Source organism: Corella eumyota, chromosome 2, assembly GCF_963082875.1.
Source record: "Corella eumyota chromosome 2, kaCorEumy4.1, whole genome shotgun sequence".
Lineage (NCBI taxonomy): Eukaryota > Metazoa > Chordata > Ascidiacea > Phlebobranchia > Corellidae > Corella > Corella eumyota.
The window spans coordinates 2,379,258-2,395,874 of NC_137491.1; the positions used below are offsets into that span (position 1 = coordinate 2,379,258).

At 30.3% G+C, this 16,617-nt stretch overlaps 1 protein-coding gene across 1 annotated transcript in view; it reads left to right on the top strand.

Moving 5' to 3' along the window:
- LOC145741257 (uncharacterized) overlaps positions 1-16,617 on the top strand; it is a 34,365-nt gene that overhangs the window by 7,005 nt on the left and 10,743 nt on the right. The window contains exons 12-42 of the mRNA XM_082558813.1: positions 144-288; positions 721-756; positions 987-1,074; positions 1,318-1,406; positions 1,822-1,974; positions 2,589-2,709; positions 2,974-3,138; positions 3,640-3,760; positions 4,163-4,288; positions 4,457-4,599; positions 5,052-5,188; positions 5,661-5,829; positions 6,457-6,638; positions 6,921-7,000; positions 7,543-7,665; positions 8,214-8,358; positions 8,680-8,844; positions 9,356-9,478; positions 9,843-9,919; positions 10,116-10,224; positions 10,807-10,960; positions 11,318-11,503; positions 12,024-12,229; positions 12,435-12,524; positions 12,906-13,059; positions 13,479-13,596; positions 14,289-14,419; positions 14,674-14,773; positions 15,216-15,345; positions 15,614-15,658; positions 16,182-16,372. Coding sequence (XP_082414939.1) covers positions 144-288; positions 721-756; positions 987-1,074; positions 1,318-1,406; positions 1,822-1,974; positions 2,589-2,709; positions 2,974-3,138; positions 3,640-3,760; positions 4,163-4,288; positions 4,457-4,599; positions 5,052-5,188; positions 5,661-5,829; positions 6,457-6,638; positions 6,921-7,000; positions 7,543-7,665; positions 8,214-8,358; positions 8,680-8,844; positions 9,356-9,478; positions 9,843-9,919; positions 10,116-10,224; positions 10,807-10,960; positions 11,318-11,503; positions 12,024-12,229; positions 12,435-12,524; positions 12,906-13,059; positions 13,479-13,596; positions 14,289-14,419; positions 14,674-14,773; positions 15,216-15,345; positions 15,614-15,658; positions 16,182-16,372 — 4,002 coding nt within the window. The remainder of the gene's footprint in view (positions 1-143; positions 289-720; positions 757-986; positions 1,075-1,317; positions 1,407-1,821; positions 1,975-2,588; positions 2,710-2,973; positions 3,139-3,639; positions 3,761-4,162; positions 4,289-4,456; positions 4,600-5,051; positions 5,189-5,660; positions 5,830-6,456; positions 6,639-6,920; positions 7,001-7,542; positions 7,666-8,213; positions 8,359-8,679; positions 8,845-9,355; positions 9,479-9,842; positions 9,920-10,115; positions 10,225-10,806; positions 10,961-11,317; positions 11,504-12,023; positions 12,230-12,434; positions 12,525-12,905; positions 13,060-13,478; positions 13,597-14,288; positions 14,420-14,673; positions 14,774-15,215; positions 15,346-15,613; positions 15,659-16,181; positions 16,373-16,617) is intronic.

Below are 16,617 nucleotides of genomic sequence, written 5' to 3' on the forward strand. Positions count from 1 at the left end.
TTAAGTCGCGCATTCGACCTTTCCACAACGAGAATAAAAAAAGATATATACAAAATAAGCATTGTCCAAATTTTGTAAAAGGTTAAAATACCTTAAATAGTTTTCCATGCAATACTTCCACATTTAATACTCAACTTTTTTAGGATTTTTTTAATTGGAAATACGAGCAACCTAGTTTAGATGGAGACTGTATTAGAATAATAGGAGTTGATACAGACGGTGCATGGGGAGCTTGGAATGATAGACCTTGCACTGAATTGGTGCTGCCCATTTGTAAAATGTATGCAAGTAAGTATTAGGTTTTTATGTTGAATATTTAAGTGATTATTTTAATTGTTTTTTAAAGGGTAAGGTCGACTTCATGACCTAAACATAGAGTAACATTTATTACCATGACCCAGTCTTAAGTTGACCTTAGGCAGTTTGGGATATTATAGATTATAATTGCTTGATAATTCTTCTGCTAATTAGTTTTGACACGGAAGAAATCTATACTGTTTATAGCAACTTTCTTAAGGTCACTACAGCATAAAAGCTGTGGGGATCAAACCCAGGACCTCATGTAGTAAAGCCAACTATTTTATTTATTATGCAATGCCATAAAATTATACATTTGTATTTTTTATAAAAACAAATGGGTATTATACTTTTTGAAGCTATTTTAGTACTAGTACAACACAATTTTTTTTACTGTTAATGATCATATTATTTTTGTTTTAGCTAGAACAGCTCCACAAGAACCACCAACAGTGCCTTGTAAGTTAATATAAAAGTTAAATTTAACATATCTATAATAATGCTTTTAAGAATTTTAATAAGGGTATTTTATAAGTTTTTTTGTTACTAATATATTGAGTAGTTTATGTTATTTAGTATATTTTGTATTTTTTAATTTTTGTTTATTTTACATTTTTTACGGGGCATTTATATGTATATGTATTTACAATTTTAAGTTACATTTTAAAAATTAATTTTATTTTACCAAGCCAACCCCGATGACACATATTGTGGTACTGGGTATATTCATAATCCATCCACTCATAAGTGTTACAAAATTGTTGGAAACTACCAAAGGTAATTTAATATTTTAACAGCTCGTTTGATTTTGGTTGTAAAAACTAATTTACTAGATAAATTTTTATTAATATTATAACTTTTATTAGTCGGTAATTTTGTGATTTTTTTATTGTGCCTACCAATAAAAAAGTAGTTATTTCACTATCTCGATGAAAATGGAATTTGAAAGCATTGGGCATCAAACCCTAAACTTTTGGGACCCAACACTACATTTTTAAAGTTTAAATTTTTTAATTACAGGCCATGGGCAGATGCCAGGTTACATTGCCAGCAAGAAGGAGGGGATTTAATCAGTTTTAATTCACCTAATGAACAATCTTTTATTCAAGGCAAGTTTTAATTGCTCAAAATGGAATTTTAATTTTTAACCTACATTGTATGTAAAATGGGACAAATTTATTTTTTTTTTGCTATCTTAATTTGGGAGCATTTTTTTAAGTTTTTTACATATTTATAATAAAAACCTAATGAAACAAACTTTTTTAGCCTACAAAACATTTTGACTCTAAGACCACATAATATAAATAAATAAATATGGCAACCTTAAACTGGATCAGAGTAATTCATGTTACTCTATGTTTAAGTCACGCATTCGACCTTCCCACATCAAGGATAAAAATATATACAAAAAATAAATAAAATATGCTTTAAAAATGTTGTGCTGTCTTAATTTAAAATATTTTTTAGCAAGTTTTTTATACTTAAACAAGTTAACATAAAACCTAACAAAAAATGTTTTTTTAGCTTACACAGCTTTCTTAGACACCGGAGCATTCTGGACAGGAGGTTTGGATACTTACAACGGTTTTGATTTTATTCCAAGTGATATTGATGCCTTTGATGGAGGGTGGAGATGGAGTGATGGATCCCCTTTTAATTTTATCAACTGGGCTGCAGGTCTGTGTTGTTATAGTAAATTTTGTTTGTTTAAACTATTTTTAAAATTAAAAAAAATTTATAATATGTAGTATATAACTTTATTATTGATAATGTGTAAACCTTGAAATCTATTTTTAATCTTAACTTTAATTGTGTTTTAAATATTATAAAGAGTAAAAGTAAAACCTAATGAAAAATGGATGTAATATGAATGTTGTTTTATTTTTGATATAGAAATGTTTTTGCCCATCTTGACTACAATTTATAAATGTGTTTCATGTATTATTAATAGTAAAAAAAAACTCTAGTTTTAAAAATACATTGTTTATAACTAGTCACTGTTTTATGATGCAAAAAAACCTAGCCCTTATTTACAAATATATTTTACACATAACCTAACTTCACTAAACACGTTTTATCATTAATTTTTAACATTTATTATAACGAAGTATTATGTTTAAGGTAGTAAGATTTTAATGGATTAAATAAAATCTAAGTTTTAAAACATGTTGTATACCTACTTACAATTATTATAAACCAAAAAACTAAGATATTTTGTTTAGAATGTAACCCCACAAAAAAGTTTTATCGCTTATTTTTACCATTTTTTTTATTAAAGTATTTTATTTTAGGTGAACCGAATGGAGCAGGAGATGAACATTGCATTGAGTTCAGGGCGGCAAATGGTGAATGGAATGACATCGGTTGCGGTGGTTACTATGGTTACATCTGTGAGAAAGAAGATCTTCATCAGTAAATATATTAATTTTTTGTAAACTTTATAAGAATTTAAATTTGGTTGTTGCATAGTAAAAATGTAAAGTTATGTTTAGTGATGAATTGAAAACAATTCTTATTCAATTTTAATGCAGTTTTCTTCTACATAAAAATTAAAAATGCTGTTTTGCATATTTTTTGTTTATACAACAGCATTTTAACAGTTAGATATTCTTAAAATTTTTAATAAAAAAATATATAAGTTAAATTTTATAATTTAAAATCTTGCTGAAATTTTAGTGCGGAGGACCCAGTAGCTGAATGTACATCTGATGATTGTTGCTTCCGACATCTCGGAGTGGAAGTCGGAGGAGCAATTAAAGATAATCAATTGAGTGCTTCTTCGCAACTTGATGCCGCATCCTACCCAGCTCGAGGAAGATTAAACACCATCGACCAATATGTGTAAAATTTTAACATATTTTGTTATTTAAAAACAAATGTTAAACTTTACAAATTTTTTTTTCGTATATATCTTTATTCTTGATATGGGAAGGTTGAATGCGCGACTTAAACATAGAGTAACATCAGTTACTCCAACCCAGTCTCGAGTTGCTTGTGGTAGTTTAGGATATTATAGATTATAATTGCCCAGTAATTATCCTACTGATTAAGTGCTGGCTCAGCAGGAGTTTATAGCGTATTACTCAAGAGCGCTACAGCATGAGAGCAGTGGGGATTAAACTCACGACCTCATGGTGGTGTAGCAAGCGTTCTTACCACTACACAATGCTGCTGGTGCCACTACACCACGCTGAATTAAAATATATACCTGTTAATTTAAAATTTCATAAACTAACTAACTTCTTACAAATTTTGAGTAACTAAAAATCGAAAAAAAAAATTATTTAAAAATTTAGAATAATTTTCGATATTTTGTTTTTTGCATAAAATGATTGTTTTTAGTGATCTTGTTGATATTGGAGGAATAGGTCGTGGAGCTTGGATTGCAGCTGAAAATGATCCTGCTCCCTGGTTTCAAGTTAATCTTAGAGAGTGGTATGAGATAAGAGGGGTTGTAACACAAGTAAGAAATGACTTTGTATACAAATTTTAAGGCTATTATTTTCCACAGGCCCTACCCCAGTTACTATAAAATTGTCATAATATAGTTGCAAATTTTTTTTAGTAATTTGCCCTACACCACAAATACTTTTTTTAAATGATTCAAACTGGATATGTATCTGTATATATATGTATTTATTGATATATGAATGTGGTGGGCTGCAACATTTAAGTTTATTAACTAACACAATATTTGAATCCATTAAATCCCTGTTTTTATGTGAATTAAGCTTCATATTGTTAGTATCACTTAAGCCACATGTCTTGAAACTTTGCATTACCATAGTACTTGTTCGAATATTACTACCTAACATAAACAAGCCTGCACTTAGCAAATGTTCCTAACAATTTTAAAATGTTTTAGGGTCGAAATGGATTTAATCAACCGAACAACCAAAATAATTGGCTCAAGTCTTACAGTGTCCAATACATGGGGAATCCTGCTCGTGGCATCTTTGAAGATTACCGAGAATTGGAAGGAACTGTTAAAGTAAAAACTTAATTAATTTTGCCAGAGTTGTATAGCCTAAACTTACAAATTCATGGCAAATTTAATAAGATCATAGCCTAACCTTGACTTTTTTACGTAGCTATAAAGTTAATTACAAAATAAATTTAACTTGCACTGAGATATATAATACTTTACAATTATTTTTAGGTATTTGATGCGAATTTCAACCAGAACGACCAAGTTACAAATATATTTATACGACCAATAGTAACTACAGTAATTCGGATTATACCAGTGGTTTGCAGAAAAAAATGTGCTATGAGGATGGAATTACTGGGCTGTAAACCAGAGTTAGTATTTATTATTTTTTATTAATATATATATCCTTATCCTTGATGTGGGAAGATCGACTTCACAACCTAAATATAGAGTAACATCATTTACACCGACCCAGTCTCGAGTTGCCTGTGGCAGTTTGGGATATTATAGATTATAATTGCCCGATAATTATGCTGCTTTTAAGTGTTGGCTCAGCAGGAGTTTATTCTGTCTATAGCGCCTTTCTCTAATTTTTTTAAGATACAATTCTAGGTTTAGTTAAAATGTATCAAGATGTTGTAGGTTCTTAATCAAAATGTTGCAAACTTTGATAAAAAAAATTTTAATGCATAGAAGAAATCCCAAATTTATAAAAAACACACAGATTTTAAACTAATTTTCTTTAGTTTCAGCCAATTTTTTTTTCAATTTCAAAAAAATATTTTAAGTTACATACAAACAAAATTTATTTTTTTTACCACAGTTGTTACAAGTCTCTTGGTGTATCTAAAGATTTTGTCAGCAGTGATCTTCCAATCTTACCAGACGGTAATTTTCTTGCTTCGTCAGAGCAACCTGGGTATGAAGCAGCTAATGCGAGATTAGATTATACTGGAGGACGTAAGTTATTTTACTTTAAATGTATTTGTTTTAATTAAAAGAAGGAGATATTCTAAAAATTGAAAGCTGTTTAATTTTTTGGTTTGATTTAGAATAACTAAAAAAAATTGATGTAAATTACTGGTTTATCTATATGTTATATATGAATGTTAAATTTATAGGCTTACAAATAAAAGTAAAATTGCTGCTTGTGGTGCCTGATATAACTAATGCAGGCAAAATTTTGTAAAGAGTAGCAACTATATCCCAACAAAAAACGACAACCATAAGGCGGGCCATTGACTAGTTCTTATAAAATGGTTTTACCTATTGCTTGGTATCTTAACTGAATATTTTATAAAATGTTATTTACTCAAAAATAAACACCTAATAATATAGCTTTACCTATTGATTAGTAGTTTAACTTAACATTTTATAAAACCTTGTTTACTAAAAGATAGATCAATTAACTTTTTATGTTAAACTTTCACAGAGTTGCAAGTCTTACAACATTACCAGAAACCAGGAGCTGAAGTATCTTGGGATTCAGCTCGAGCATATTGTGTAAGCATGGGAGGGGATCTTTGTACTCAGAAGGAGATTTGTCCGAATGGAGTTCCAACTATTGGGGTTCAAAGTGGGGATCAGTGGGCACCTATTAGGTAAATTATACTGTTAATATCAAAGACCGGCAGCGTGGTGTAGTGGTAAGAACAGTTGCTACACCACACATAAGGCCGTGGGTTCAATGTAGCACCCTTATGTAAGGTGCTATAAACGGTATGAACTCCTGCTGAGTCAGCACTTAATCAGCGGCATAATTACTGGGCAATTATAATCTATATAATATTCCAAACTGCCACAGGCAACTCGGGACTGGGTCAGAGTAACTGATGTTACTCTATGTTTAAGTCGCACATTCGACTTTCCCACATCGAGGATAAAGATATATACAAAAAAAAAAAAGAAAAAAAGACAGTTATTTTAATCATACCATTTTGAGCCAATCAAAAAAGCTTTATTTTATTCAGTTAAAATTTTCTGATTACTTTGTTCAATTGTAGGGTCTGTATTGTTTATGGTTTGCAGTATCGTAGATAAAAGGGTCATCGAAAAAAGTTTAAAACTAAAAATTAATCTTTTTGTAGGCTGTTAAACAACAATTTTATTTCTATTTTAATTTTTTAAAAAAATCTAATATTTTTCTACATTTAAGGCTAGTTAAAATTACTTTCGAGTTTAGAGTTTAGAGTCAAAAAAAAAAAAAAATTTTTTTTTTTTTAAAACAGGGATCGAGTTAACGATTGGGTTGAAGTGGGTGATGATAACAGCCCCAATGACCCAGGAAGGGTTTGTTGGATCCATAATGATCACTACGGAGCCCCACAGTGGGGTCAAGTTTTGGGGGAATGCCCCCCTTACAATACCCCAACTGATCCCTGCCCACATAAAGGACATATCTTCTGTTGTCGTAAGTACAGAATAAGAAATATTTTTTATGTGATTTTTGTTAAATAAAAAAAACATTAGTTTTAAATATTATTAATGTTTAATTGTACTATTTGTCTGAAAAGGTTTGTATGCAAATAATAAACTAATCTTACAGTTAGGCTAAAACTACTGCTATTCTAGACTATTTTTAACCCTTTAAAATATATCTTTTTTTTATATATTGTTCAATTAAACATATAACTTGAAAAACCTTACTCTTACGATATTAGTTTTATCTTAAAAATAAACATTTTTTACTTAGCTGTTAACTTGAAAAGTTGGAAACCTACGGCAAACACCATAGACGAATGGTTACAAGTTGATTTAAATGAATTTAGGAAGGTAAAATTTTTGCAATATTAAAAATTTGAGTCTAAATTTTTATATATAATTTTAAATATTTTTTTTATTTTGTTTTTTCACACATTGATAAAAGTAAATAATAAATACGATATACAATTAATATTACAACAATGCGACAGGAAAAAATGACAAAATCAATTTAATGATTTAGTATTAATGTTTACATAAAGATTTTAAGTATGTAGTATTAATGTTTACATAAAGATTTTAGGTATGTTATGGCATGGTCACCAACCCCCCCCCCAAAAAAAAATATTAAAAACAAATGGGGTAATGGGGGATTAAACACATTATTCAAGCCTTAAACTAATCAAAAACCTCTAAAAAAGCAAATATTGTTGGATTTATAATTACAAAGCGCTAGCCTATTTTACTGCAGCATTTTAATTGTCATGATATGGTCGCAACTCTCAACTAATATTTGCTTGTAGTAACTTACTTCAGGCCCATAATTTTGGATATAGATTTATACTTATATTAATGATTCATTAAGCTACATTAAATATATCTTATACTTACAGGTGTCTGGAGTAGTGGTACAGGGGGATGTAAACACTGACGATTGGATAAAAGATTATTATATTTCATTCAGTGAAGATGGAACAAGGTTTTCAACATACATGACCCCATCTGGAGTAAAAGAGGTAGTTTATTAATTATTATTGGTCTTTTTAAATGTTAAATACGATAATACAAGTTAATAAAACAATTTTTTTTGAATATATAGAATTTAATAGACTGTGAATTTTTATTTCTTGTAAAACATTTTATTTTAAATTAATTATATTAATTTTGTAACATAATTATAAGGCTACTTTTACTATTCAGATTAAAGGTACCTGTTTTAACTTTGGCGTTTGATAATACTTAAACACTAAATACCGGCAGCGTGGTGTAGTGGTAAGAACACTTGCTACACCACACATGAGGTCGTGGGTTCAATCCCCACTGATCTCATGCTGTAGCGCCCTTAAGTAAGGCGCTATAAATGGTATGAACTCCTGCTGAGCCAGCACTTAATCAGCAGTATAATTATTGGGCAATTATAATCTATATTATCCTAAACTGCCACAGGCAACTCGAGACTGGGTCGGAGTAACTAATGTTACTCTATGTTTAAGTCGCACATTCGACTTTCCCACATCGAGGATAAAGATATATACAAAAACTGTAAAAACTTGTTTATATTTAGTTGTTTCCTGGTAGTTTTGATAGAACAACTCCAGTTGAAGGATTTTTAAGGGAACCAATCAGTACGAGATATATAAGAATTCAACCTCAAGCATGGAACAATAACATTGCTTTGAGATTGGATATATTGGGTTGTGCAGTTGAAGGTATTTAAACCAGAAAACTGTTAAAATAAGAAATTATTATATACCACCTTATTCAAGAATATTTGATAGATGAATTAATAATGTAAAATTTAAATTAATTTGTAAATATAAATATAATCACTCCAAAACTGACTCTTTTGTATATATTAATAAAATCTTTCAAAACTAATTAAATACTGTACAAAAACTCTACAAAATTGCATATTTTCTTCTGTAATATCTTTAATTAAATAAAAAAAAATTGTATGGTGTTGTAAAAATACATACTTAGCAGTTTTCTTTTTTAAAACCCCAATTTTAAGCTTTATTTTATTACTTTAGATCGAGCATATTGTACCGATATAGCAACTGCTTACTCTAAAGACCAGTTTACAGTCAATTGTCCAGCTGGTTGTGATGCAGGGACTTACAAATTATGGGGTACAATTGTTTATACTGATGATTCCTACATCTGCCCTGCTGCTATCCACGATGGAAGATTTACGGGTAAATAAACTTTGTAATTGTTGGTATTGTAAAATCTAGGTAATATATTTTGTAATGTTTTATTAATGTGATAACAATTTAATATAGTTAATGGTAACAATACTTAGCTTAACTACATGATGCTCTGAGTTCAATTCCCGCTGCTTCGATACTCAAGTCTGCTAAAGTAAGGCACTATAAGCGGTATGAACTTCTGCTGATTTAATACTTGACCAGCAGCTTAATTATTGGGCAATTATAATCTATAATATTTCAAACTGCCAAAGGTTACTTGAGACTGGGTTGGGGTGATTGATGTTACTCTATGTTTATTGACCTTTCTCACATTAAGGATAAATAAATATAAAAAAAATGAATTTGATTTTAACCCAAAATCTCTGTTTTTTGCAGTTTCGGTATTTTATTTGTTATTTAATAATGTAGATATGGCATTATTGTTTGGCCAAATAGGATACTGCTAGGTTTACAAAAACTAAATCAAACAATTTAATAAATAAAACAATTAATTTAGCCGACCATGGGGGTACTGTAAATGTTAAGAAAGTTGCTGGTTTGGAGAAATATGAAGGTTCAACCCAGCATGGAGTTACTTCAAGTAGTTATGGTTCATGGCCTGGCTCCTTTGTTTTTCAAGGTATGTAACTAACAGTACAAAGTTGTCTTACTAAACTTTAAGATAACTTAACAACAAAACTGTCATTTAACTTGTTTACTGCCATTTAACCCTATTTTATTATACTTTTGTATGTAGTTGTTTTATATCTTTGCTGGCTTTTGCTTTTACAAGTAACTTGTTTGTTTAACTTTTTAGAAAGAATTGTAAATGTACAGTAATATTGGTGGTGCAAGTTAATTGTCGGCTGTCTGTAAATTTTGCACTATAGTAAACAATAAACTACCAGTTCAGCTTAATATACAATTATATCTAGATAAAATGTTATAGTACATAGTGAAATAGTTTAATATATTAGTAGATAACGTAATATTACTTGTTTTAGGTGATCATTTAGGATGTCCATCAGGTTGGAGTGGTTGGAAGGATTGGTGTTATTACCTAACTAGAAGGTCTTCCAAGGTAAAACTGTCTTTTAGGCAGTATATGTGTGTGTTTTAAAGTAGTGCAGCTATTGCTTTGCAAGGCCTAAAAGTATTTAAGTCTGTTTGTCAAAAAGAGTTTCTTATTCCTTGCAACTTAAGATTGGAAAAAAAATCTAAACCTATCAAAAATTAAAAAGGAGGATAACCTGATTTTTAATTTGTTTTTGTTTAAGGTTGATTACAGTTCAGCATCTCAGCGTTGTCAGAGTTACGGAGGAAATTTGGTCAGCATTCATAGCCAAGCTGAACAGAATTTTGTCTCGAGCATGGTATTTTATGGATGTAAGTACCTAGTGTCCATTTACAACATGTTAACCATAGCAATACATTCTATTTTGTATAAGTATTTGTACATGCTTAGGCTTATCATAAATAAAACTATGCTTGTTTTATACATACCTCTTTTAAAAAGTGCTACAGTAAAGGCATGTTAAAACATAGAACGTTGCCTTTTTGATAAAACTTTAATTTAATTGAAAAAAAACTTTTATTATTTTTTTAATTGACCGGCAGCGTGGTGTAGTGGTAAGAACACTTGCTACACCACACATGAGGTCGTGGGTTTAATCCCCACTGATCTCATGCTGTAGCGCCCTTGAGTAAGGCGCTATAAACGGTATAAACTTCTGCTGAGCCAACACTTAATCGGCAGTATAATTATCGGGCAATTATAATCTATAATATTCTAAACTGCCACAGGTAACTCGAGACTAGGTCGGGGTAACTGATGTTACTCTATGTTTAAGTCGCGCATTCAACTTTCCTACATCGAGGATAAAGATATATACAAAAAAAATTTGTATCAATTACATTGTTCGCAATTTTTCAAAACACAAATGGGGAATTATATTGTTTTGTATACAGATGAGTCTACTGATGATGTATGGATAGGTATGGACGATCTTTCACAACAGAATTATTACCAATGGAGTGATGGATCTGAAGTTCAATATACAAGATGGAGTTTTAACGAACCGAATGGTGCACAAGAAAGATGTGTTCACATGTGGAAATGGAGGTAAAAAATTCAATTTTTTAAGGTTTCTAAACACTGATTTATTTTTGATGTTAAAAGGCCAACTTGTTTGATAACTAAGCCCTTTATTATTGTTTGGGTATTTTTAACCTGTTAATATTGCTAAGTTAATACGGTTAAAATCTATATTATTAACTATTCTATAACTTAAAAGCAGAACTGGTATATATATTTTTAAAAATATTCTGACTTTAAGAATTTAAATATTTAAGTACAAAAAAAAATACCAAAGAAATTGCATCTAATACATTAAACAGTATTATTTTTTGAATTTTAAAATTCCATTTCTCGTTATTTTTAATATGAAACAAAAACTTACGTCTTAACTACTACTTACAGCGGTTTATGGAACGACCACTCATGTGATACAATCATGAACTACATGTGTAAAATGGATAAAATTCCAACCAATCAAGCGCAAGAACAAGTAGATGGATGTCCATCAGGATGGAAGGGAAATGAGGCTTCGTGTTATTTGTTTGATATCACTACGTCAGTGTGGACTAATGCTGAAACCTTCTGTGTGTAAGTAGTGATTATAGCCCTTACTTTTACTTTTAAGGTCCTGAGTTTAATTCTTACTGCTTTTAAGCCATGGCGCTCTTTAAGTAAGGTGCTTTTAATAGTATAAACTTCTGTTGAACAAAAATACAAACAGCAGATGAACTATTGGGCAATTGTGATTAATAATATTCAAAACTGGCAAAGGCAACTTAAGACTAGGTTAGGGTAAATAATGTTACTTTATGTTTAGGTTGTGAAGTCGACCTTTCCACATTAAGGTTAAATAATACAAAAAATAACAAGCAGTAAATTATCAAAAAAATAGTCCAATACCTTAACTGTGATTTACGTAACATATGTTATATATTCACTTTGTTGTCAAATCCTAATTGTAGTTAGAGTGTAACTCTTATGTTAAGTACCTTAATTTAAATGTTAAAACACATAAATGTTAAAATTTTACCTGCAATTTGTATGACAACTTATTATAGTAAGAGTGCCTCCTATACTTCCTATACTAATTTGTTGTCAACTTTAACAGAAACCAGGGCGGTCATCTAGCAACAATCAACAACTATTATGAGCAGTTATATATCTCAAGTCAAGCTGCACAAACCTCACATACAGATGACAACACAAGGTTTATGATCGGACTTGGTGCTTTTGTGGACCCCTCTGGTGCCATGACCTTTAAGTGGTCATCAGGGGAACCGGTGACCTTTACAGCTTGGGGACCCGATGAACCATGTAATTTTTTTATCCTCAACACACTAAAATACTAAAATTGGCAACTTTAAATTTTTTAGTGTAAATTCAAAATATTTTAATAGTAAATCTAATTTATTTAGATATTTTTGCATTTACAATTTTAATTTTAAATTTTTACTTATTTTTAAATGCAATTAAAAACAACTTAGTTTACACTAACTGACAATATTTTTATTTTTTTTAGATATTGTCCACCAGTGTTCATTTCCTTTCCTATATGAAGGTGTCTCTTATTATGATTGCATTTCTTTTGGAAGACCGTATGAACTATTAGGTAAAACATAAAGTTTATATATATATTAAATTTTTAAGAGTTTTTTTTTACCAACTTTAAGTGTACCATACGAACTGTTAGGTAAAATAAAAGTTGTTATATAAAATATCTAAAATTTTGTTGAATAAATTTTGTATTTTTACAAACTTTAAGTGTACAATAGTATAACTTTAGTAAAATTTTTATGTTGTTCAAGTACTTTAATTAGTTTTTGCAAATTTGAGTTTTAAATACCATTTTTTATAGTTGTTTTTGCTTTTGTACATCACCAAACGATAACAAAAGCTTTATGCATTTAAAATTATTAACTAAAACAATTTTGCAGTTGAAACTATTTCTTTTTTTTTACTTTACAATTTTTTAAAAACTTTTTTATTTTAGGTGGACCGTGGTGCTCTGCTGATCCAGTATACACCAACCATGCAGTTCCATGTGAGGGTAGAGATGGTGGGCAAGTAGGTTGTATCACTTTGGATAAAGCAACTGGACTTTGGTATCAGGGTAACCCAGTAGGATGTGGATCACCAAACTACAGGTTCAAATGCTAATTTTTTATTTTTTTTTTATTTATTTTATGTCAGAACACTTGGCTTCACTACATGAGGTCCTGAGTTTAATCCCCACTGCGCTTATGTTGTGGTCCCCTTGAGTAAGCGCTGTAAACCGTATAAACCCATGCCAAGTCTAATATCAAAAAGCAGTTTAATTATAAGGCAATTATAATCTTTAATATCTCAAACTGACAAAAATAATTTTAGACTGGGTTGGGGTAACTAATATTGCTCTACGTTTAAATTGTGAAATTGATTTTCCCATATCAAGGATAAATAAATGTAAAAAAAAGTTACATATTTTATGCCCAAAAAACTAAGTGTAAATTACCTTAACTTTTCTTAAATATATATACAGCAAATGTACATAAAAATAAAAAAATTACTTTATTTCCATTTACAGAATATGTGAAGCCCCTAGAATAGGATACACCACAGCAGCCGGACCAACTGCGCCAAGTCCCAATGGAAACTGCCCCAATGGTTGGTATGGTTGGAGTAATGGCACTTTCTGTTATCAGGTAAATATGATAAAACTTAACTACTAAAATGTTCATATACATCATTAACAATTGCACTTTTTTAATTAAATCTAAATATTAGGAGTTATTAAACTGGCAGCGTGGTGTAGTGGTAAGAACACTTGCTACACCACACATGAGGTCAAGGGTTCAATCCTTACTGATATCATGTTGTAGCACCCTTGAGTAAGGCGCTTTAAACGGTATGAACTCCTGCTGAGCCAAAACTTAATTAGCAGCATAATTATTGGGCAATTATAGTCTATATTATCCCAAACTGCCACAGGCAACTCGAGACTGGGTCGGAGTAACTTATTTTACTCTATGTTTAAGTCGCGCACTCGACTTTCCCACATCGAGGATAAATTTATACACCAAAAAAAAAAAAACACAATGCCATTAATTTGGGTTTAAATTTTGAATAAATCGAATAAATAAAAAATCTGACTCGAGTTATGCTTCTATCAATTTCTACAATACTAATAATTTTTGTCAGACCTACGGATAGGATTTTATTTGTAGTAAAATATTCACAACTCCTAATCAATATTTGCCTGTGTTAATTTTTCTTTACACCTTTAATAGCAGTTTTACTTACTTTACACCTTTAATAGCAGTTTTACTTACTTTACACCTTTAATAGCAGTTTTACTTACTTTACACCTTTAATAGCAGTTTTACTTTTTGTATAGATAAATGAATGGACAGATACAACTAAACAATTATCATGGGAAGCTGCCAAGCTTCATTGTGAATCTCAGGGTTCAAACTTAGTCAGTATCCACAGCTCACAGGAAGAACAAATTATTGCAGCTGGCATTCAGTAAATACTGTTTTATTATAAATGATTTTAATTTAGTTAATGTTAAAATTTAATTACACCAATTTTTAGTAATAACATAAAACATAACTAGGACAAAAAATGTATATATTTTTTTTAAGTTACTGTATTTTTTTATACTACCTTTTGTACCTTAACAAAGTTCTAAATTGCAAAACATATGAATTATAAGTTATTAATATTAACTTGACAGTTTTAAAGTTAAATTCTTAACAAATATATTTACAAATTTACAGAGGATTGGATCAGTCTTATGCTTTCTGGGTTGGTTTGAAGCGCGGAGCAGATGGTCTTATGGGTTGGTCTGATAAAACACCATTGTCTTATACTAACTGGGTAAGCTTATCATAAAATGTTATGTAAAAATATCTACATTGAAATTGTCCATCCTACTTCATTGCTATGCATATATTATAAATTTTATTGGATTTTTTAGTCTTTGTGTTAAATTGTTTGTTAAAAACTGGCAGTGTGATGTAGTGGTCAGAAGACTTGGCTTCACTACATGAGGTATTAAGTTTGATTCCTACTGCTCTCGAGCTGTGGTGTCTTTAAGTAAGGCAACATAAACGGTATAAACTCCTTCTAAGCAAACACTTAATTAGTAGCTTAAATATTGGGCAGATATGACTTTAATATCTCAAACTGCCAAAGTCAACTTCAGACTGGGTCGGGGTAACAAATTTTACTTTATGTTTAGGTCGTAAAGTCAAACCCCCCATTTCAAGAATAAAAAAATATTAAAAAATAAATAAGCATGGTTAATATTTAATAACAGGAAGATGGTGAACCGAATAACCACAATGGCCGTGAAAATTGTGTGGAAGTTTACTTTACACCCGGTAATATTAGATGGAATGATTTGAATTGTGATGCAGCAAGAAACTGGATCTGTAAAGTTGAAAGAGGTAAAATGGCATCTTAAAATATTTATTATTATCTATATACGACGTAGCTTAGTGAATGATATATATATATGTATGTATGTTCAATTCATAAGCCAATACAACTTAAAAAAAACTGTCATTTCTGGTACACGAGTAAATTAGAAAACATTATTCAAGAGTTGCGACCATATTACGACAATTAAAATGCCCTCTGTAGGGCAGGCTTTTAGCTAGTATTTTAAGCTAAAATATAAACCTGGTTTATTTCTGACTTTTTTTATTATTTTAGGCAGAGATTTGTTTCCAGCATATACTGCACCACCGGGCACATTATGTAAGTTTTACTAAAACTATTTTTTTTTTGTATATATCTTTATCCTCGATGTGGGAAAGTCGAATGTGCGACTTAAACATAGAGTAACAACTGTTACTCCGACCCAGTCTCGAGTTAGTTTGGGATATTATAGATTTTAATTGCCCAGTAATTATGCTAAAGTGCTGACTTAGCAAGAGTTCATGCCGTTTATAGCGCCTTACTCAAGGGCGCCACAGCATAAAAGCAGTGGCGATTTAACCCCCACGACCTCATGGTGGTGTAGCAAGTGTTCTTACCACTACACCACGCTGCCGGGTATTATAAGAAAAAGTTTATTTAAATTAAACTAAATAAACTTATAATTATTGTAAAATCAATTTTGCCAAAGAATCAAAATGTGTGGTTATATATCTTTTTATATTATTTCATTTACAATTTTTTTGTTTTTATTGTATAACTAAATATTGTACTTCGGTGTATTAGTTGTAAATTTAACACCAAGTTTTAATTAGTTTTAAATGCTAATTCGATTTCTTTTTAGCTCCACAAATTTGTGGATCGGATCGTCCTTGGATGGCATACAAAAGTACGTACACTGGTCTCCAGAAATGTTATTATTTTGCGACAACACCTTTAATGAGCTGGTCCTCTGCTAAATCTGATTGCGAAACTTATGGTGGAAGTCTTGTTACCATTGCTTCCCAAGATGAACAAAGTTTTATCACTGGACAGGTAAAATATTAATTTCTGTTTAGTTTAAAATTATTTGTGTATTAGTTTATCCTCAATGTGAGAAGTTAAATTTAGACCCTTAGAAAAGGTCTTTTGTCATCTTGAAATCTTTTAAATCTTTTTTAAAATAGGTCTTGTCATTAAATTTTCACCTGTCTGTAAGGCAGAAAAACAAAAGCTCTATTTGGGGAAATTTGAGTAAGCACCACAAATGGCAGTTTTTTAAGTTATATGACCTGACCCTG